The sequence below is a fragment of the Cavia porcellus genome, unplaced genomic scaffold, assembly GCF_034190915.1.
Source record: "Cavia porcellus strain 051 isolate PalLab524CR breed Dunkin Hartley unplaced genomic scaffold, mCavPor4.1 scaffold_22, whole genome shotgun sequence".
Lineage (NCBI taxonomy): Eukaryota > Metazoa > Chordata > Mammalia > Rodentia > Caviidae > Cavia > Cavia porcellus.
Window position 1 is genome coordinate 13,301,625 of NW_026947505.1, and position 23,220 is coordinate 13,324,844.

The 23,220-nt window shown below is 37.1% G+C and overlaps 1 protein-coding gene across 9 annotated transcripts in view; it reads right to left on the bottom strand.

The window, feature by feature from the left end:
- Positions 1 to 3,991: 3,991 nt before the first annotated feature.
- Positions 3,992 to 23,220, bottom strand: part of Eya4 (EYA transcriptional coactivator and phosphatase 4) — a 259,542-nt gene continuing 240,313 nt past the window's right edge. For 6 of the 9 annotated variants that reach the window (XM_013147997.3, XM_013148006.2, XM_013148005.2 and 3 more), the window contains 6 exons: positions 18,245 to 18,303; positions 17,977 to 18,137; positions 15,583 to 15,697; positions 12,855 to 12,976; positions 10,752 to 10,852; positions 3,992 to 7,308 (listed from right to left, as the gene is read on the bottom strand). In XM_013147997.3, the coding sequence (XP_013003451.1) occupies positions 7,228 to 7,308; positions 10,752 to 10,852; positions 12,855 to 12,976; positions 15,583 to 15,697; positions 17,977 to 18,137; positions 18,245 to 18,303 (639 nt within the window). In that variant the 3' untranslated portion in view covers positions 3,992 to 7,227. Of the gene's footprint in view, positions 7,309 to 10,751; positions 10,853 to 10,890; positions 10,992 to 12,854; positions 12,977 to 15,582; positions 15,698 to 17,976; positions 18,138 to 18,244; positions 18,304 to 23,220 lie in introns of all 9 variants that reach the window. The other 3 variants (XM_013148007.2, XM_013148004.2, XM_013148001.2) reach the window with 1 other exon arrangement.

The following is a 23,220-nucleotide window of genomic DNA, read 5'->3' on the forward strand; positions in this document are numbered from 1 at the left end:
GAAAAGTAAATGTTTTGAATTGACTCAGAACGTCTACACAGTCACAGTAACACCTAATAACAACTCAGAAAGGAGGACACCCAGGGCTGCTTTAGAAACTGCCAAGGACAATGGGATGAATGTGTTCCGAGACAAGGGTAACATACTGAGTCTGGAATTAATGGCTGTATGTCTTCTACTGTAATTTTAAAAATTTGAACACTTACCATATGTTTTAATCACAGCTTGTACACTCCTGGTGCCATTCAGGTTTCTGTAAATGGTAAATGATTTCTAACTAACTAGCAAATATAATTTGATTTAATTACTTAGGATTTTACTGTTCTCAGAGAAACTCAGTTATGGTCTGGCTAGGTATTCAACAATAAAACCTGCAAGTTGTTGCAAAAGCAGCTTCCTATTGGACAACTCTACTTTTTGGCCCAATTAATTCTTAGTACTCTTTTGCAGGACATAAAGATGATGCTCACTGTAGGGCACTGGTACACGTGCATTACGATTTGATTCTCTTCCTTTCCTCCCTCCTTCCATATTCCTTTTAATTTTCTAGCATCAGATTGACTTATGATATCTTATAAATTTAATTATATGCAGATTGAAAGCCAGATTAATGGGCCAAAGAGCATATAAAACACGTAAGACAACTGTACTAAGTCAAATTAACATTTTAAAATACTACACTCAATATCTCCTTTTAAAAGTAAGCCTAGCAACTACAGTAAAACAGCAAGCAGAATCTCTTTCTTCTTTTGTTTTTGCTCTCTTGAGAGCTGCACTACTGTCTACAAGACTGCCCGAGCCAGACACCTGGAGGTCAGGCTGGGTTAGCCTCACAACACGAGCAGGAACAGCAATAGCTGCTGATTTATAGTCATTGTGAACACATTTGTTTCTTTAACTCTATGTGCTTCTTTCACATTTGTGACCATCGCCTCTTCTAGGAATCTCTGCATAACTCGTGGCCATCCTGTGCCGGGCTCTTAGATCCCTCACGGTCTACCATGTGGCCAGAGGAACTATGACAAAGCACAAATCTGGACACATAAATCCTTTGCTTTCGGATCCTCTCACTTGGCACCTACTGATCACAGGACACAATCAAAACTCATCAGCATGGTATCAGAACTGATGATCTGGCCTTGTTTAGTTTTTGGACTCATTTCTTACTATTTTTCCTGTTGACTGGAATGTTCTATAGACCTGGACTCTTTGCAGTTCCTTACCTACACCATCCCTCCCTTCTACTTCCTACTTCATATGATGCTACCAGTCGTGTCCCCTCTCCCGCGGCCTCCCTCCTTTTGTCCTTCAAGGTGCAGCGTGGGAATCATTCTCTCAGCCTTTTAAAGGCTGGCTTGATGCCTCCACAAGCAATGAGCCATGCAGCTGGGCTTCCACTGCAACTTCCTCCCTCTCTGCGGTGCTGCTGTAGGGATTCACTGGTGCTTCCTCCTGATCCACACAGTCTTTTTCATGGAAGGCTCTGCTGAGAATTCAAATGATTTCATCACAGCAGCTGCCATGCACAAAAGCTATGATGGCAAAAGATAATGCAGCTACAGAGACACTGTCGGGAAGATTTAATGAAAACTATTTGTCAGGAGCAAAATTTAATTGGGCTTGTACAGAGTAATCTGATTGCCAGTGACTCCTTAGCATATCAGGTTTGATCATTTTTTCAAAATGTGTGCTAACGTGGTCCCAGGTGAGCTCTGGACAACCCCAGACCTCTCAGGGCTACTACGCTCATTTCTAATAGGACACAGAGACCATTCTCCCTTGGCTGTTCTGAGGAGCACCCTTGCTGGCACAGAGCAGTCCAAGAATTGATTCTGATCCAGTTAAGACTGACTTAAGCAGTGGCTTGTGCATAAGAAAAATTATAGCAGGACATCTTGTAACTATTTTCTTAAATATAAAACACAGAGATATTAAATAATAGTTATCTCTTGTGAATTAAGGGGAATAGTTTACTTCTTAATTTCAGGGACTTGGAAACATGAATCACAGAGCTTGCAGAGAGAGCTGCATTTTTACATGATGTTTTTGTGGCTTTAAGTAATTTAAGTCACTAAATTGACTTGATGTTGCATACCTTTTAAAATAAAAAAGAGGTAAGGATCTGCAGTCACTCCATTGGTACATTTGCTTTTATCCGGGAGCACTTCCTCAGGTGATGAACAACCTCTTTCCAAACACATCTTTGCTTATGTCCATCCTTGATCCTTTTTAAAAATAAGTTGGTGGGCCATCAAACACTCTAGTAAGTTATAATAACTTGCATTATTTTCATCCAAACTTACCTGTATGCTTTCTTTTTTTCACTAGCAATGTAGCTCTATCAGGGCATCTCTTTAATTTCTGATGATGATCATATAAATGCTTTCCTACAGTTTAAGCATTTATTTAACAAATATTCTGAGTAGCTACAATATGTCAGACACTTCTGTAAACAGTGGCTTTAGAGAAATGAATAAAACAAAACAAATCCATGTCTTCACAGAGTGTGTATCGTCATGGGTACACCATATAAGGTAAATGATAAGATAAATAATAATAAATGATAATAATAATAATAATAATAAATGATAAGATAAGATAAATAATATGGTAGATAAACCCAAGGACTAAGTAGTTTAATGGTAAAATGGAGTCGTGGGAAGTTCCAGAAAAGCAGATGTAATATTACAGAGGGAGACCTACGGGGCTCAAAGGAGGCCTCTAAGTAAAGACTTGGAGGAAAGGCAGAACCCAAGTCCTGCAGATCCCTGGAAGGAAACCTTCTCATGCAGAAAGAATACAATGCAAGTGTCCTGCAGCAGGTGGGTGCAGGTGTGAGCATGAATGCAAAGGGGCCTGCTTGGCAGTGTGGAATGAACCAGAGTAAAACAGAAGAATGTGAAGACTGGCATTTATGAGCCCAGGCCTTTGTGAAGGTCTTACACTCACTGTTCACACAGCATTACCCAACGCCGCTTGTGCGGGGGAGGTGGGAGGCCAGCTGCTAGAGGTTTCTGGGCTGAGGAGGGACTAAATCTCAGGACCACGTGGCCACTATGATGAGACACACTGACTGATGGGATGTAAAGGACATCCAGCTAGAGGCTTGCGTGGTGATCCAGCTGGGAAATGATGACAGCAATGGCCTGGGAGACGTAATTGGAAGTGGACAGAGGCACAAGCCCGGGGCTGGATATGGAGCTTGCAGAGAACCTTTCTACTAAGCAAGCGAAGTAAACAAGAAACGGAGATACACTTGTTTGGAGCCCAGGGCAGAACCGGAAGGCAATGCAGACAATTTAACCTTCCTCAAGAACTCTAGTAAGTTATAATAACTTGCATTATTCCTCAAGAACTCAGCTTTCAAAGGTAAACAGATGGATATAAAATTTACAGAGTCAATTTAGTTGAAGTGTACTTGCATTCCTGTCAACCTAGTGCGTTTCAGTAGGATTTACAGTTCATTCCCATCAGAATATTCGCACATATCTCCACCCAGATCGTGCTAATCTGGAGGGTAAAATCTTAAAAAGTTGCCTATGAGCGGAAGTTGCTCTGACATTTGCCTCTGATTTGCCGTGAACACCAAGAAAATCAGCACTGTACACAAGACAATAAAGGAGCTGCTAAGTCCATTTCAGAAAAATACTCCTTTATTCTCTTGAAAGATTCTTGTAAACTATAATCCATGTCTTGTAACAGTCTATTCACCTACAGGGAACACTTTAATGAACTGTGGCTACAATATGTTTTCTACTCAAATAAAACCACCTAAATGTAAAAATCTATACAACCCATATCTTCTTAGTAAACCAGTCACTTTAAAGAGAGACATTGTTATAACCAAGTTGCATTATCACAAGCTGTGCAGCTCAGGCACAAGCAGGAAACAGTGACATACATCAAGAGACCTAAAAAAAAATGCACACAATTTAGAATCATACTCAATATACACAGAGACTCTACCAAATGGAAGGGTGGAGAAAATGAAAACATTTGCAAAGGTATTTATTGAGAAATAGTAAAGATGTACATATTTTTACAAGCTTTTAATATTAATTTACATTTCTTTAAATTATGTAGGCCTCGATAATCTATACTTTACTAACACATAACAGAGTCCCTTGACTTTCACTGTGAGATTTCCATTAACGCTACCAGAGTTGGGAGTCAGAATGCAACTTTGGCTCATGATGCTTACATTTGTTTTAAAAGAAATACTAAATGCCATATCCACCGAGAATGTAGGCGTGTCACAAACAAGGGCAATTTAAAAAACAACTTCTTAGTGGAGCATGCTGTTGACATTATTTTGAATCTGAGCTGACCAGAGACTAAAGGAAAAAAAAAAAAAAAAACATTTTTAGAGATGGTTATTCCTATTTCTTTGTGAATAAACTATATGATTCTAAAATATTTTTGCCTCTGACTTTGATTTAAATATTTTTCAGGGATATAGTGTCTTTGTCATATGCTATAACATCACAGCCAGGCCACTTATCTTGCTACTAAACTTACATGGCCTTGATATTTTTTAAGGTGCAACACAAGTGGTCATGTTTCTGAATAACAGACCAATTTTGTGTACTCGACAGTCAAAAATCCATTTTAGTTACAGAAAATTTTTCAAACTAGTTTACAATAAGGCACAATATTCCACATGTAAATAGAACTGGCAAAGTGCTACTTTGTTATTTGTTGATTTTTTTTTTTTTTTTCTGACCAGAAAGGAAGGGGACTTTCTGCTCCGGAAATGGGAAGAGTTCTACCTCCAGCACGCTTAAGTCACATGACCAAGATGTGCCCAGGGCTTACTGGCATCTGCCGAGCTGTTCTTTGCCAATGTCACCTTCAGGTTTTCTAAACATATCACCAGAAAGAAAGATTGTGTGTGTGTGTGCGCGCGTGTACTGGGAGAGGTTAGCAGGAAGCTTCTTGGTGTTTCTGTACCTGCACCTTTAGCAACATAAGAGGACTTGCTTCCTTGATATAAAAACTGAAACAAAATTTAGATATAGGGCCGGAATTCTTTTACAGAAAATGGCTATACAGCAAAAATAATTTTTTATTCACAGTGATAACTCTTACAGATTTTAATGTGCAAAAGTACTGAGAATCAGTTGTAATTCTTTTAATTTTTAAACTGCTATTTTCAAACTAGAGGTCAATAGAAGTATAAAAGGTATTATTGTTTTACTAGTAGTATTGTCAAAAGATTCCAACCATAATTTACTTGCTGTAGTACTTGGGGCAGAGGCAGAAATATTTAAAGAAGAAGGTCTATCTGATATGAATATATGAAATTGGGATCTCATTATCTTTCTGCCCATCATGAACACAGCCTCAAAAGTCACTGAAGAAATGCAGGTTGAGAGTCTGACAAAATAAAACTGTATTTCCATAGTGCATGCGGTGATCTGTGAGTCTAGCACTGACCACATTTAAACCTTGGAGGCCTCAGTTGATGTCCTATTGTGAACCAACCTCTAGTTACAGACACTGACTTGTATCTGGATGCCAGGATCCACATCACGCCCTTTTAAATATACAGCTGCAGGTGCAGATGCCACTAGAATACTTTAGATCTCAAATTCTTACATTTCTACAAGGGAAATCATGTCATAGAAAATGACAGGAGAACCTGTATCGTGTTCCCAACACGGGCTACACACCAAGAAAAAAAAAAAAACATGCAAACACAACGATGACAGGTCCTCCCACAATGAATGCAGCCCATTGTGAGTAACAGCACAGGCAAAAACCAACGCACCCAAGTCTGTAATGTGGAGGGCTTGGATGGATGTGTTAAGACACAGAACCAATCCTGTTTTACTGCTGTCATTTGGTAAAGCTGCCAAGATCTGGCTCACTGCTAATTTGGATTTACAATGACATCTGGGGGAAAGTTTCACAGACTCACTTCATTCCTTGGGAGCTGTCTGGTGCATCCGCCTTTCATGACTGATGACGCTTCATTCCCTCAAGTGGCATTGGGAATCAATGTACTTAGTTGTATCTTAAGGCATATTCATTCAGTGTAAATTTTAAGCTATGTCCACAGCATATTCTAAAGACATTTGGTTGGTAACTGACAATCATTTTCATGTTAAGATATTTCTCTACACAACTTTCGTAGATCAAAAATCTCAAACTCAAAATCATGCAAGTTGTCCTGAATATGGCTCTTAGTTTTCGACAGTAAAACTGTAGAAAGGATACTTGAGACTTCAACATACAGTTTACTTTCTAAGTAAAGGTCCCACAGTGTCTCCCAAACCTTCTCCTTCTGGTTGGATGCACAGATAGTTGCCTCACACAATTATTGGAATTATTAAGAACCCAAATAAAGTACAAGCTTTCCTTTATTGCTACTAATGGTTTCTTTTTGCAACAAATATTTGGTTTCTTTTTGATATAGTATTAAACTTTGATAGCTTGAATTTTAAATTTGGTCTTGTGAAGAATTCGTACAAACTTTTTTTTTGGTTTTGTTTTGTTTTTCATTATCTACAGAGATTCTCTTTTTAAACCAAAATTACATTATAACACACGAACGCTGTCTTGTTTTTAAGGCACAACACATCAGTATGAACATTCTGTTTGCCAAACTTAAAAAAGAGACAATATTATATTCCCATCTCCCCTCCCCAGCCCTCCCCCAACACATGAAAGAAAAATTGCATCCACTTTCAAAGTCAGCTGCTAATAAAGTCACAGTAAATTATTTTCATCAATAATTTACACAAATTACAGGTCTAGAGAGGACTGTCCTTACACAGTCTGAGTGCATTCCGATTCAGATTTTCTGGGCTAGGTAGGCTAAAGTCATATTCAAACCTCAGGGCTGAGAGGGTCTCCCACTTTGAGGAATGTCGTTGATCACCTTGTCACACGGAGCTCAGGTGTTGCTGCTTGGGAGGATTAAGAGTTCTTTACTAAAGCTGTTAATTCCAGTTAGGATTCATTCCATGTGCACCAGCAACCTCCACAGATTTTTCTTAAACCACTACCGTGTTGTGAATATAAGACCATAGAGTTTTCTTTCTGTAGCACTAAAGTTTAATTCCATTCAGCAATCTGAATTCTTCATTCTTGAATTCTCATTCCAAATATGATTTCATCCTTTAAGACAATTTATATGTGTAGAGCCAGAGGCATTGAATCACACATAAAAATTCAGTGTACTTGAAATACATATAAAAATGGATCTCCAGCTAGAGAACACAGTTACAAATACTCTAATTCCAGTGCTTGATGGAGAGCCAAGAGGTCCGAGTGACTTGATATCCTCCAAAAGGGCATGTTGTGCTGTGTGATTAATAGAGAAGGAGGGAGGAGAGAGAAGGGACAGGAATGAAGAATGGAGAGAGAGATCACAGCCATTGTCTCAACGAAGCACAGCGCACAAAGGACCTTCTGTCCACCCGGGTTCAAGGGAGAGAGTTTAATGCAGGGATGATCATATTTGAAGGTGTTGCAGCACCAATGTGGCACGGTCACAATCACAGAGAAATAGATCTGAACTGGATTTTAATGATATAAAAGCAGATAATGAGATTTCGTAGGCAGTTCAATCTTTACTCTGCACAGATCTCATTACTAACATCTGGGAACACCTGCATGGAGGAAAATCCTACCTGGCTGATGGAAAGCAAGTTTTCATCAGCACATCTCTCCACCTTTCAGGGACAAACAAAAGCATAAAGGTCCTAAGTGCAAGGTACTTCATTTATTGGACAGGGAAAAAATTGAATTCTCTCCTATGTAAAAAGAAAAACTTGAAGTTGTACTATGTCAAGTAGAAAAAAAATTATGGGAATGATAACGTTCTTAATTCTCTGCTATAACCAATAATTTAGGCCAGTAGAGTTGACCTGATTTATTTCACTGGCATGGGAGGTAGAGACAGTACTCTGGCATGGATTTTCAGTGGGAGAGATATCATCCCCAAGGGGATAAAATTGGCTTCTTGGGCGGTAAAAAATAAAAACCTTAGACATTGCAATGGTTTGTGGCTCTCCAGAGATATACCGGTATCCAGTATATTTTTATGGCATTAAAATTTCATAGAAGGGGCGATGAGAAAATCTGTCTAAAAATATTCCACTGGGAATGATAATAAAAAAGAAAAACCAGCACTATAGCAACTGACAAAACAAATGTGCTATCTGTAAATCTGGGTGTATATAAAATCTTCTAGGCTACCTATATAGAGAATATTTTCATATACAATGGATATATATATATATATATAATGAATAAGTCATTGTATTTAAAAATTAAGCACCCTCTGTAATCCCAGCCCTCAGGAGGCTGAGGCAGGCAGATTGCTGTGAGGTTGTGGCCAGTTGGGATGCAAAGCGAGTTCAAGGCCAGCCTGAACTGCATAGTGAAACCCTGTCTCAAAAAGACAAAATGATTAAATAAATAAATTAAACATCCTCATGATGATTGCTGTTGCTCTATGGTAGCTATTAGTCACATATGGCTAATGGGTACTTGAGAGATATTTAATCCAGTTTATCATACAGCCTGAATTTCAAAAAAACTTGATGAGTTACAGCACAAGAATATAGCCATCACAACAATAAATTTATAATCATTAGGTGTCGAGATTTAATATTTTGGCTACCTGGGCCAATTAAAATATATCAAAATTAATCCTATCTTTCATTACTTTTGCTTAACATGACTCCTAGGAATTTTTTTAAAATTACATACACATCTCACATTACGTATTTCTATAAGAGAAATTCCTAAACTGTGATATTCTTTCTGAAATGCAGGTCAAAGTAAAACATGGCATGGAAATTTACATTGAAGCCCCCTCTTTTCATTCAGCTCAGATCTATTTGTGGCAATCAAACAGTATTCAGTATTTCTCCACATGCGATTACTGCTACATCCAGAGAAAAGCATGCATTCTAGGCGATAGGGAAACCAACCACCTGTGTTTCCAGATAGAATTATAAGCCTTCACCGTCACCGAAACTGTACCTACTTAAATGAAAATGCTTAACCAAGACTTTTATCCATTTGGAGTCAGCCTTTTTCTCCTGAAGTGTTAGGTGCAAAGCAGAAGGCACAACAGTTTAGCTTCCTTGCCGGGGGTGACTAGAGCAGACTTGATCAGTTTTCATTTTCGAGGCTCAGGCTATTGTTGGAGAAGTAAATTTTAGTTGTCCTGACCTAGATATATATGAATTTTTCATAGGCTAAAAGTGGAGCAAATTTTGAAGGAGTGGTTGCATGGAAAAACTGCTATTTGTTGTGTGTAATTATGAAAAATCAAAACATAAAGGATTTAGGGAACTGACACACTGCAGAGGAGACTTCCAGAGTGTGCCTGCAAGCATTTCTAGGGGCAGTCAGGAATGTAGGTTGGCTTTCTTGAGGCTGTAGCCCTGACCTCATTCAGAACGTCCTTGAAGCCAGTGTGCTGCTTTGAGTTCCTGACCCTGATAATTAATGCCAAGGGTGTTCTGTGTTACCAGCTCTCTTAATGGGATGGAAAAACATGGGGAGTTTCAAATATGACTGCCCAAGATGCCCCCAAAATTTCTGAAGTGGAAGTGCTTTCTCTTCCTGCATTTTATTTGATCTGAATTTGCCAGAAACATAAATCACTTCCTTTTTCTTTATATTATAGCTGTAAATTTTTCTATGAAACTGTAATGATATTCTTATAAAACAGAACTTAGACTAAAAAGTCCAATATACACGTTTGATGAAGACTTCATGAGATGATAATTTAAATTGCTTCAGTATACTAAGGATGACATTCTTTCTATTATAAACAATGTAAGGTGATGTGTTATTGTTTGAAAGTCATCATTTTGCTTTGTAAATTTTATCATTTTTATCTTAGCTAAATAATATTTTATTATTCAGTAAAGGAATCAGTAAAGCTCGGCTATGTTGTTTGTTAGTCTGGCAATGTGGGGGCGGGGAATTCTGCTATCACTTTTCTAGTAATACTGAACTAACCGCTTACTAGTTTTTAACTGTCTTGTTTTTCTTCTCAAAATATGGTCCAGATGAAAAAACTTACAGAAACGTGTAGGGCCTATGAGATCACCTGAAAATCTTCACAGCCAGCTGGTTGTCTTCAGTTAGTACCAATGTCTCACAAAACACATGAGACTCTTGCGGAAGATCTGAGACACATTGGCACAAGAACGTCTGAACAATACACCCAGTTCCAACAGTACTCGTTAAAATCTCTCTCAATGGTTTTTCTTCAGCTATTAAATCTACCCACAGCACACCTACTTCTAGGCAATCATAAGGGCCACACAACAGGCACGACTCATAAGCCATTCACACAGTTTTTTTCTACGACTCATGAAATGTCTTTATCTTGTTAAATTTCATGTGCTTACCCGTAGATTTTCTTCCACATTTCTTATGGATCACTGAATTGCCTATATCTGCATTCACTGAATGTGTACATATGTATTTGTATTTCTTGTGTACTGTATATATTTATGTACAAAACAGATATTATATATTGACTTTATACACAGAAGTCAACAAAAGTTTTTCCTGCAATTCCTATTAAATTTCAGGCAAAAAATGCTAGACTCCAAATGGTTTGTTTGAATGTCAGTATTGACCCTCTCATGCTCTGGCTGCTTTGCAACCATAAATTTAAATCATTTGTCAAGCTGCGGCTGGGTCACACTACAGAAATGCAAACAAAAAGGCTTGCATTAGGAGTATCACACCAACATTGTGTTGAGACAGGTTACCTTTTTTGCTGCCTGTTCTTCTTCTACACCATCCCCAATTACAACATATACTACTTTTCTGCCAAACCTTTGCATTATTCGTTCAAAGCAACTTTCTTTTCCTGGAAGATAAATGAGATAAAGTTCAGAGCGAAGTTACCTGGTTAGCGGCATGCTCCTCATCTCGGCCATCTCCAACCACAACATAAGTTATGTTAGTGCCAAATCTGGACACTATACGCTCAAAACAGCTTTCCTTGCCTGAAAAACAACGCACTGCTTATTCTTCTAGCCACTGCATTCATTAACCTAAAGATTCATAAAGTGTTATGTTCGCGTATCTTGAATATCTCGAGCTAGCTTTTGACCTCTGGCTTTGTGACCTCGCTACCACGTTTCAATAACGTCTTTGCTAAGAGCAAAGATGAAAAAAGTATGTTTCATGCTTCAATAACATCAGTGGGGTTACATGTTTGACTTACAAAAAATTTTAGTATGTTTTATTTCAGCAAAAAAAAAAATACTGGAGCAATGTTACATGCAATAGCAAGTCTTAACAACATGTGCTTATTTAATCCTATAAATCAATTGTATTTAATTTATCTCAAATAGCATGGATACGGGCAATTGAATATATTGTTACAGGAAACCAAAGCGTTACCTCTAAGGAAATACATCCTAAGGTGTGGTTTTTACCTGGATGAACAGATTCTTTCTTCAGATGGGTGGGGCTAGAATTTTCAGATTAATTACACTAAGGGTGCTTTCCAATAGGGCCACAGCACTGAAAACACTAGCGTGTTCTGATTGTACAAGAAAACACCAAGATGGAGACACCACATGGTCTTTGTTTTTAAGAGAAAAGCATTACTCCCTGGACTTCATTCCCAGAATGTCCAAGCAGCCACGATTACTTTTGTATTCACATCTCCAAAAAACAATATTAAAGGGAAAAATGATTTTATTTCTGATTAGGTACAAAAACCATTTGCCAGTATAAAAAGAATATTGTCTTCAAAGAAAGAAATGTGTGTACCATTATATAATCACTTTAATTGTCAAAAAGCAAAATCACACTGTAAATATGAATTCTGCCGGCCCACATGTACACGTTTACATCAAACAATGTGTGAGACTGGGATCCAGATTCTGAGCTGTTGCACACAGAATAATGTGGCATTTATTGCATAAAAGTTTGGCTGTCTCTAACTGTCCTCCAGAAACAGCTGCACCCGGGGGCTCCTTTTGCCAGTGCCAGTATCACTCTTCCACCAGGCCCAGCGCAGGCTATTTTTGGTGGGAGATTTCAGGATTTTGAACTTCTCTTGTCAAGGTGCCAAAGCCTAAGTTTGCTGACCTTCAGGGCACATTACACAACCCATTAATTTTCCAAGGCATTTCCTTGACAGACAGTGGAATACATGTGCTGTTTTCTTTAACTGTTTCAAGATGGCAGAGCTTGATGGAGTTTTGTTTCTGAGTGTTTATTAGAGATCTGAGTATGCAAAATCTGCTTAAAGTCAAAGATAATTATCTAAATAAATAAGCAAGGTTGTAGTCCTTTGGTTGTTACTGAATACATTTGGAATTGCAGATTCCTGCTGCTTATTTTTTATGACCATTTCAATTACGTTTCTTCAATTAGTAATAATTGTGCCTCCGATAAACCTCACTGCCTATGACCCTGCCATGGTGCAAAGCTTGATTATGTTTTCTGATTCAAGAAAGTTTTTATTCTCTCCTGGATGCTATTTGAATCTATTTGTGACTCCAAAATTGTCTTTTTATCTTTAAGATGACTGCATATAAAGGATGCAATACTATACTAATTAAACTATTATGGCTAAGAAGACTGGATATTACCTAAATAACACATGCTGTTGAATATGAGCCAGAACTACCCAGATCCTGAGTCCAGAATTTCTCTGGCCAAGAGTTCTCAAAAATTTTGCACACGCACAGTCAGTTACAGAGGATTCTGTTATTTGAACTTTACCCAGTTTTGCTTGATGTTCTAATAGCAAAATCTTGATGGAAAGGGAATGAAGCAGAGATAGACATGAAGAAAATGCTCTTACGTAGTTGTGAGTACATTCTATTCAGAGTGTAAAATAGTTTCCTTACCTATTTTAGTCGCACTGTAAATATTTTCAATGGGGAAAGCACCTCCTAAGCTATAGAGCAGAACCTTTGCAAGTGCTGGGATCAGCTGGGTTGTTGTTACCAAGACATTTACACAATTACTCCTGAAATAGAGAGGAAACATATGTATGTGTGTGTTTTCTAACACAAAATGATTTCTAATAGCACAAAGTTGAAAACTGTTTTCCAACAGTAAACAACTGTGAATAACACAGTCTCAAAACTGTTGTCTTTAAATTCCATAATAAATGATCCTAGTTAATGTTAATAAGTCACCACATCAATAGACGGACATTTCTTAAATAATAGCAGATTGTTAAGAATGATGTACAAACCGTGATGCTATTGTTACAGAGTTATGCCTGCTATCTGAATCTACGTGAGACCCTGAGACAATACCAAAAGAGTATTTTTACCTTTGTCACAATATCATCAGGATTTGAACATTATTCTTAGTAATCCACTGTAGTATTTTGTCAAAATAAAATTGTATTGAAAGTCTTATGTACATAAATGTTACAGAATAAAAATCTGTTAGAATAAAATGGTTTTGAAATGAAATCTGACAATTTACACTATATGTCATTTGGAGTTCTATCCTTCCTTTTTAAAAATTATGTACATGGTGCATAACAACATTTGTAAAAAAGAGGCAAATATTTTTAGAAGAAAATTATTAGATATTCAGAGATAACTGCACAGATATACCATGTCTGTTTTTCTGTAGGTTTTTCCCTACTGGGATCACACTACACATGAATATTTTTTCTCTTTCTACCCCTGCCTTCCTCTTTTACGTTCCTTTTTTCATTTTGTCTCTCACAAGCCTATTAGTTTACATATTACTATAATTTCTCATCTTCAAGTAAAATGTATACAAACTAGACAGGTGGATGAACCATAATTTCAAAGCTCAGTTTAGATGGTTACATGGCTTTTGTTGATCCGATATTATGAACCATGCGACTCCATTTTTTCTATACCTTGGATTACGCCCTGAGTAAAATTCACAGCACTGGAATTAACATCACAGGCTAACTTAAGTTTGCTAAAGCCTCTGATACCTAATTCAACTAAGTGTTTGTTTTCAGACCTTCCACTCATGTTGTAGAAGCTACCAGTATGATAATACATGTGGACAACTTAGCAAACTTCACATTATTTAACTATTCAACATACATTGACTTTTTTACACTGCCCTTTTCTTGTTACAAGTTTAGTTTTTTAAATCACATGTCTATACGGTTCCTCTGAGGTCATCTATTTAATAAAAACATGTGTTGATGTTATGTATTCCCTGTATATAATAATATAATAATTTCTGGTTTTGTCTTACTACAACACCTCTTTATAGAAATAATGAAGACAGTTGGCCTCTTCCTCAGAGAAATGCATGTTCCACTGCATGTTAGACACAAGGTCCAGGGCTCAAGCGTCCACGCCTCAGGGGCTTTCACTTCTGGCCCCTGTGTTACTAGTTAGGCAAATCACAAAGCAACAGCTTCCGTTTTCAAACAGCTTCATTTGTCAGACAATTCCTCACATGGACACAGCATCGCTTCCTAGGATTCCTGCTCACTCATCCCAGGTCTTGCCTTTATGGAGAAGTACCCAGTTCATTTTTAACCTAACATGTCAAACAGGTGACACGAATGATTTGTTTCACATTTGACTTTTCCTCAGAGCAAACCTTCAAGCCCCACCTACTGCTTCCTCACGTGGTTTCTCTACCCTGTGTCTCCCACGCCAGATGCGGGCTTCCACTGTCACAGCTCCCACGAGAATATGGTGTCAAGGTCTGGGCAGAGCACTCTGCTACCCCGCGCACTTAGCTTCCCCGTTTGGACTTCTTGTTACCAGTGTCGTCTGGGTTCTCATCTCGGGGTTGGGAGTCACATTCCCAATGTGCCACCTACCCTCCTTCTTTCACGCTTTCTGTACTGGAGCCCCTTTTCACTCTGCCAAGCTTTCTATGTGGCCTTACTCAGTTAGTACAAATAATATCACTTTCCCAGCATAACTGCGTTAGTCATTTGCCAAGCATGCCTGCATCTATTCACCCAATTCAGAAATAAAACTATGCAATAGGAAAACACAAAGATTAATACCACTGATGAGCTATCACCTTTATATTACTGCCATATTACAAGTTTGTATTACTTTATGAATTAGCATTTACGGCACAGTTTTTAAAAAAAAAAACTTGTAAATGCATTTGGTTTTATTGTTTATATTACCCAGGCAGTATTTCACTGTAGTTTAAATAACCCAAACTTTAGAAATTTCTCAAGATTTTTTCGTGCTTTTCTAGTGTACCTAAATTATGAATATTATGTATTATGGTCTAAAGGGCTTAAAATAAATATTCTTTTTATAAAATAAACATAGCGCTGTTTTTGGTATCATCCCTGTACTTTGGTCACCAATATGGTGCTGTTTCCTTTTTCATTAGAAGCCATGTGAGTTGTCTTTGGGGATTATAAGAGGTTAAAGTGAGAGATGGGTACAAAAATACAATCTCCTCGTTATTCTGAGAAGCAGCGTCCCAAAAATACAACACACACACACACACACACACACCCTGAAAATGAACTCAGTGAATTGCTTTTTCAAACTCTTAATTGCCTAAGAATGAAATAGTTTTACCTTTATTGTATTAGACCTATATCTTCCATATATTTAATATAGAAAGGGCAAGAATCTCACTTACCTAGTACTAATAATTGATAACGACTTAAGTGCATTTGTGAGCCAGGAATCTGTCAGGCCTTCAATCTCTGCCCTCAGCTGCAGCCAGGCATCCCTCTTGGCAGGGCCAAGCAGTCCTGCAAAACCAAAGAGCAAGAAAGATCAGGCGTGGAGTATTTTCTCAGGGAGATCTGGCTTGACATTCTTTCTTTTTAGCATACACAATTTTTATTTCAGTTTAGACGGAAAAGGAGAGAGATGCAGACAGACTGATATTGATCCTTCATTCTAGAAATGAGTACCCATTCCTTGCCTCAAGAAATCTTTCCTGAACACATTCTAAGGGTCAGGAGCTGAGCTAAACATGGGGAACAAAACAGCACAACAGTAGAAAAGTTGATCCCAGTTATCCTGTCACAAAGCCCAGAATCTGGTGGAGTCAACAGTCACTTGACAACTCCCGGGCCTGGTCTCCCTCCAAGATGCTAGAACGTGGTAGGTGTGGGAAAGCAATGGAGTCTACCGGCCCAGGAACACAAACACCAAATACGGCTGCCCCAAAACATTCTGTTTCTTACTAATCACAGTCATATATATCCTGAACCAGTTAATAATGGCTTTATCATATGTAGGTTCTGGGATATTTCCAAAATCAGTGCTACTATAGATACTTTGTTTTCAGACATAGACAGCTGTAGACAATGGTGGAAAGTTAAATGGATTTTGTAACAGAAGTAGGCATGCTAATTTTTAAAAAGATGCTGCTTTTGCTTTCATGAGAAAACAAGATGATATAAATCCATTCAAAAAGAAGGTTTCTTACTTGAAATGCATTTCAGAATGTATATGCACATACACATGTGAATGTTTGTTTTAAATAACAATTTATACTTTCTAACAAGTCTTATCTGTTCTCATTTCATAAAGAGCTCCTGATGTATGAGAAAAAAATGAACGTTTACGTGGTTGTATAAACGTTTTGAGATATAAGACTATTTCTTAGCAACCTTGTCAAACTGAATATAATTTAAATAATCCCGGGCAACAAGGAAATTAAAATATGTAAATGATAAATGTTTACAGATTTCTAGAAAGGGTAGCAATAACATATGATCAGTAATTGATTTTTAACTTGAAATCTTAATCATTTGATTTCATGAGAGTGTCTTAGAAATAGCAATAGAGGGAATTAGGAGAGAAGAGCTTTCCTCCAGAGCCTTGGACAAGGCAGTGTGACCCTGCCACTCCCACAGGGACCAGCTCCCTTTCCGTTCTCACATTATTATTGTCTATGGGTCTTTTTATTTTCTTATCGTTATTACCCGCTGAACATCTATTACATGCTTCAATACTAGGAAGACACAAGGGACCTGACACACAGCCCACCTCTACGAATGCATATGATGGATGTGACATAAGTACTGTCCAAATTATTATGTTGTATTCTCTGACATATATGTGTACTTGTAAAGTGCATACTTATATTTATCTGTGTCATTCCTTTTTGGATCTGGTCTATGCTTTTCAAGCATCCTTCATTTTTGAAGAGAAGAGAAACACTTTAGGAGAAGAGTTTTATATGACTTAACAACTGGCATACGGAATTTTTTTGACTTAAACTCAATCCTGGTAATAAAGGTCATTCAAGCTTATTATATCTAGAAACACATTCCAGGTCACAGTTTCCATGCCACAGGTTTTGGTGTGACCTCTCACATACATGGATGAGTATTCAAGGGTTTAGAGAGTGCCTACAGAGTATGTGAACTTTTAAAAACCAAGATAATCTTAGCAATTTTGTATATGGGAAAGATATTCAGTCAGATAATGTGCAGTTTGTTTAAAAAAAAGATAATATAGACTTGGGAAGTGACATAAATCACTATCTATGTTGACAGTGTTACAGAGAGGTAATGGTCACCATAGCTATTTCAATGACGAGGCTTTGATCTTTAGAAAAGTCTGTTTTCCCCTGTCCCAGAGAGAGGTCTCATATCTGATTTTCATGCTAATGTCACAACTATGAGTCGATAAAATTAATTGAATTCGGCTGGGGATTTAGCTCAGCGGCATAAGCGCCTGTCTTGCAAGCAGTCATTCGTGAGTTCGATCCCTGGTACCGATAAAAACGAAAAAGACAAAAAAAAAATTAATTGAATTCCTCTCTGTGCATCTTGAACCACTACTACTGCATGAAGCCTCACCATGTCTGGTTCCTCTGATGGGCACAAATGTTTTATTCTGCAGTTAAATTTTTCCCAAGAATTCTAAGAACCTAAAACTTCTAGCCCAATGTTCTTTAGTAAGAGCTTTTGCTGGGTCTGTTTTACAGTATGATAATCTCTAACATGAAACTACAGTTTGAATTCAAGGTATAGCCAGGATGCCTCTGGTAGAATCGATAAAACCCACCTACCTCCGACATTGTTCTTGTAGGTGTTATATAACTCTTTTACTCTTCTGTAACGAAAAGCCAACTTCCTCATCCAGTCCACTCCTCCTCTTACACCTGTTGGCAAACAAAGGTTTGCACTACTTGCAGCTGCATGGAAGCCATCAGTTGCAAAACTGTAGGTACTGCAACACCCAAAATACATTAAAAAGAAATAAAAGAAATAATTACAGGTGCAAAACTCCATCGCTGAATTTCTGTAGGAAACAGCATACTGAAAGGCATGGCTTACCTTAAGTCTTGCCCATTATCATCAGAGGAAACATCATCTATATGAACTTGATCGCATTCCTGTTAAAAACATGGGAAATGTGACTGGTTTTCAAATGATGTTGGTCTCCTTGTGAATTTCTACAGGTCCACGAGACCAAACTTCTGCCAGAAGATGGCAGCATTGGCCCATCCAGCCCACCACCTCACGTTTACTGTAGGTCAGCGTACTTGTGCAATTGCCATGATTTTAAGTTAGAGAGTACGTAGAGCAGCTAGGATTTTGAAGAAGGATTCAATTTGTCTTTGTTGTTCTAAGAATTCTGTTCCTCCCCCAGATAATCTTCAGGGTCCCTGTGAAATGACACCAGGGCTACCTTCTAAAATGGAAATGCAACCGTGTGACATCCAAGAGATCTGAAATTATGGCATATGGGTGGCTGCAGAGCAATTTAAAAATCACTTGAATCTTTAAAAAAGTAAAAAGTATTCTAATCTTAAAATAGTGAGTAAAGAGTTCTCTTTTGAATCTTTGTTCAAACCTGTGGGTTTCTTCTTTCCATTTCTGCTGTGTATATATAAGCAATGCCAATCTGAAGACACAAACAAAATTTATTTGGTCTGAATGCCTCAGGTAGCTACTATTATTTACTGTTAACGGTCAGCAGCACAGGGGCTGGACCACAGAATGTGTTGTTCTGTGAAATTTCTGTGACTTCCTGCTTTTTCTGAAGGACAAAGGACATTATTTTAGATGTGCTGGTCTTTTCACACAGAAAAAAAAGGTAACAACTAACGTCTTTCTTTGTCCAGGTTTTTAATATTTTCAGTGAAAATAATAGTTAGAAATACAAAGGAAATAATGAAGACACATCGTTTCAAAAGTGCTGCAGACTCCAAGCGAAGTGAACTTCAGGCCGTATCTCCATTTAGCTGACCAGATTTTAAGTTAGACTGTGATCAGAGCAAAGGAGAGATTGGGATAAGGGTTCAATTTGTCTCTGATGCTTTAAGAGTCCTGTTCAGCCTTCAAATCACCTGCAGCATCCCAGTGAAATATTACTTGATTTGATAGTGGCATATGTCTAGGACATTTAAAATATCTAACTTTGTGGTTAATAATAAATCATTATAATTTATCATATGTACATAAATAACTTTAGAAAAAGTGTGGCTTAGCCTTTGGGCCTCTTTTATCTGCCTCAAGTTATTTAAATCACAGTAATTGATTCTGACTATATGTAGTGCTAATCGTTTAAAGTAAATTTTTATAAATTTGTTAAATTTGAAAACATGCCATATCAAAGCCTTTTAAGTTATTATTCAGATTCATCATGGGACTTGGAAATGTCAGTAGGCAACCATTTAATGTTTCCAGCTTTCCATACAGAGCCTGTAAATCATGTTGCCCTTGACTCTGTCTTCCCTTAAAATACAAAACTCAGGGACAGCCTCGTCAATGCACTTTGACATGTAAACTGAAAACCAAGGCACAGTAATTTTAACTGTTCATAAGGTTTATATAAATTATAGGGTTAGTAATTTTTAAATCAATCTTGGCCTACATTCACAGGTAGGGATCCAGAAAACTTAATCTAACTAGAAGTTTCCATGGGGTGCCATTTCATTCATCAGGACGCATCCCCTTCTAAGGAATAATCTGGCAGAGAAGAACCAATAACTCATGAATTCTTTTTTAAACAAATGGCAGAAGTCTGGTGAGTTATAATTCTTGACAGTGTTACTGCAATCATGTAAATTTTCTAATATAATGCTGTATAATATAAACTAATATTCTAATCAAGATTACCTAGAAAGGCAATAGAGTAGGGTAGAGTTAGGGATGCCTGAGCTGTGGGTAGAGAGGCTTTCAGAAAGTTTCTCCCCATCTGCCCAAGAACTGACTGAGGTGAGTTCACGGCAAAATGTAATTATAGGAAGCACGACGCTTCCAGAAATACCTCTCAACAGAGCTGCAAGTACTGGGATAAGCTGTTGAACAGAGCAACAGCAGGCAAAGTGGAGAAATCTTTCTAGCCAGCATGAAAGTGAGCACAAATTGTCTCAGATTATGGAGAAACCAGGATAGTTCTGTATGATAGTTATTTCTTGTTCAGAGAAGGTGATATTCTTGGAGAATATGTAGAGTGAGATAAATCACTATCAAAATGTTATGAAATGGTATTACCCACTCTATCGAAGTTCTGAAATCTTTCCGCATGTAAATAAAAAGACACAATGAATAGTAAGGCTGTGCCCTATTCCGTATCCTTCTTTTGTACCAAACTAATGATAACCCAACAACTGAGAGAAGAAGCCTAATGAATTACCTTGGTAATCAGAAGGTGATTCTATGTTTAATACTCTTGCCTAATTTTTAAAGGAATTTTTCTGACATTTCAAGTATTAATGCTCATGATTAATTTATACATAGATTATCCAAAAAATGTATTTTTTACCCCTGAGGACAACAGTATATCAAACTTACTGGACCATGCACTCTATATTTGAAGTTATGTTTGTGGTTTTTCCAAATCTAACTTCTCTTTAAATTTATGCCTAGTTAACTCTGCCTGTTGACTCTGGGCCTTTGCCCAAGGATTACGGTCCAGAGAAAGAAACTTGACTTTCACTCATTTACTTTTTAAGGAAAATCTAAATAATTGTTCTTCAATTAGACTTCACTTTGAGGAACTATTCAAGAATCACTTTGACTCAATTCTGAAATACCTAAAAAAGCATTAACTTTGATTTTAACAAACTTTAGTGGAAGACCTCAACATTTGAAATAATTTCAGTGCTAATCTTAAATACTTTCATTTTGTCTGATAAGGTGACGACAGAATTGTCACTGATATTTTGCAGTTATGATCCACAGGGCTCTTCTCTGACTTCGAAATCGCAAACTCCCTGGTGCCTTCGTTTTTGGAACTTATTCTAACTGAAAAAATATTTTATTTAAGCAGAGGGGATTCTCTTCTCAAGGGGGCAGAGCAAGCATCTGCCTCCTCTGTGGTGGAGTCGGATGCAGGGAAAGGTCTTGCAGGATTTAAATTTGTGTCTTTTAAGGAATTGTGAGAGGAGCAGCTGCTGCTGCATGTGTTCCAGTATTTGAGTCTCAAATTAGATTTTTAGGTTATAAAAAAGATCCCCCGTGATTAAATATACAACGGGAAAAAACATAGCAAGCTAACGGTAGAGTTACTATGAAGAATTCTTTCCTCAGCAGAAGCCGAGTAACTTAATTCTAGTTGTAGAGTCTTTGTAATGAGGTTGTGAGAGCTTTATTGAAAAAAATAATAAAAACATTGTGTGAAAGTAAACTAGACTTTCTAACTGTGCTTTCACAAAGATGCAGGTCAGTTGGTGTGTGTGTAAATATACTGAAAGATCATGAAAGTTATTGCTTAGATTTCATTAGCCTAGCAATAAGAACTTTTTAGTTTCCTTGGGCATTTTGTCTGGGATGTGCAAGTGTGTGCAGGAGTGTTCATTCAATTTATATGCACACTCAACTATGTTACTGATCAAGAAATACTGAATAGCTAGACTCTAAGGTTTAAGCCCATCAGTATTTTATCATATTTTAAAGCACAACTGAATGAGTGAATAAGAGTTAATATTTTTTCAGTTAATGGAACCCAGGTCATTTTTTAAAAATACCTTTAAAATAATATCTAATTCAAAATAAAAAGTCCTAAGACACCAGAGATGATCACTATGTTACAAATGTGTCACATACAACTTCAACTTATTTTAATGTCATACTAAAAGGTGAACAGAAAACTTATTGCATCTATTTTCTAATACACCAATAAAAAATAAAATTCCTTTTATTCTGGGTATTTCTAGTAAGAAGTAATTAAGCAAGTGAGATAAAACTTGTATAAAGCCACACCTAACATTTCTTATTTCCTTTTAAAACTCTGAAAGGAAAAATCAACTTAGACGCTTCTTAGACAAGACTTATTCATGTTAATAAGCAGAAAATTAACTTAAAACATCATCACTGTATATGGGACACTGTATGCCTTCAAATTCCAGAAAGGTTCCAATGTGTCTCATATCCACCAGTGTATGTAAAGGTATTCTGTACATAACAAGCAAGATTAATAAAATCAAATTTTAGTTGATTATTGTTTCTTATGTAAAACTGGAAGCTGTGCTTAGGGACACTAATCTTTCATTTTCTCATTAAAGAAGATAAATAAAACATGTTTAAACAGTCATTTTATTATCCAATAAAAGTACTGATTCATTGCAGAGAAAAAAAATCATCATAATACAGATGATTTTCAGAAAGCATATTTGAAGAGTTAAGCTGAAATATTTACTTTTAGTCTCATGCCTCAGTTGTGAATATGAATTTAGGACCTTGTCAATTTAAAAACTTATTTAAGTCAATCACTAAAACTTGACTCATTTTTTCAGTCTCACTTTCAACATAGCATAGTGCAGAAGTACGTGGTCTGATGCCAAAGTCCTTCAGAATCCCAGTTCTGCTGCACAGCTAGCAGATAACCTTGTACATGTTTTTTATGCTCTGTGCCATGCAGCTTCTGCCTCACCAAATACTGTAATACACGTGTTTATTCCAAAACACTGTCAAGAAATTAATGGGAAGTCCAGTATAAAATATCTAGAAATAGTTATGGATCAGTAATAATCACTGTCTTCCCATTCATAATGTGATTATACAAAGTACTTTTATTTCAATGAGAAACCATGAGATAGATAAACTTAAACATCATTTAAAAAAAAGAAAGAGAAATGTCTACTTCATTATATTTGCAGTTTCCCAAGAAATATCCCTGCTCTGTGCAGAAACTACTTAGCTGCTTCAGTTTCTGTGGTCTGGATTTCCAGGTTATTAGTACACAGATTGTATTCCTTATTACAGTACATAGGTAGCTATTCTTAGGCAAGTTTTTCTGATGCTTTTTCATTTTGTTGTTTATTTTCTCTTCCTCTTGTTTGCATTACCAGTTAAGATTAGAA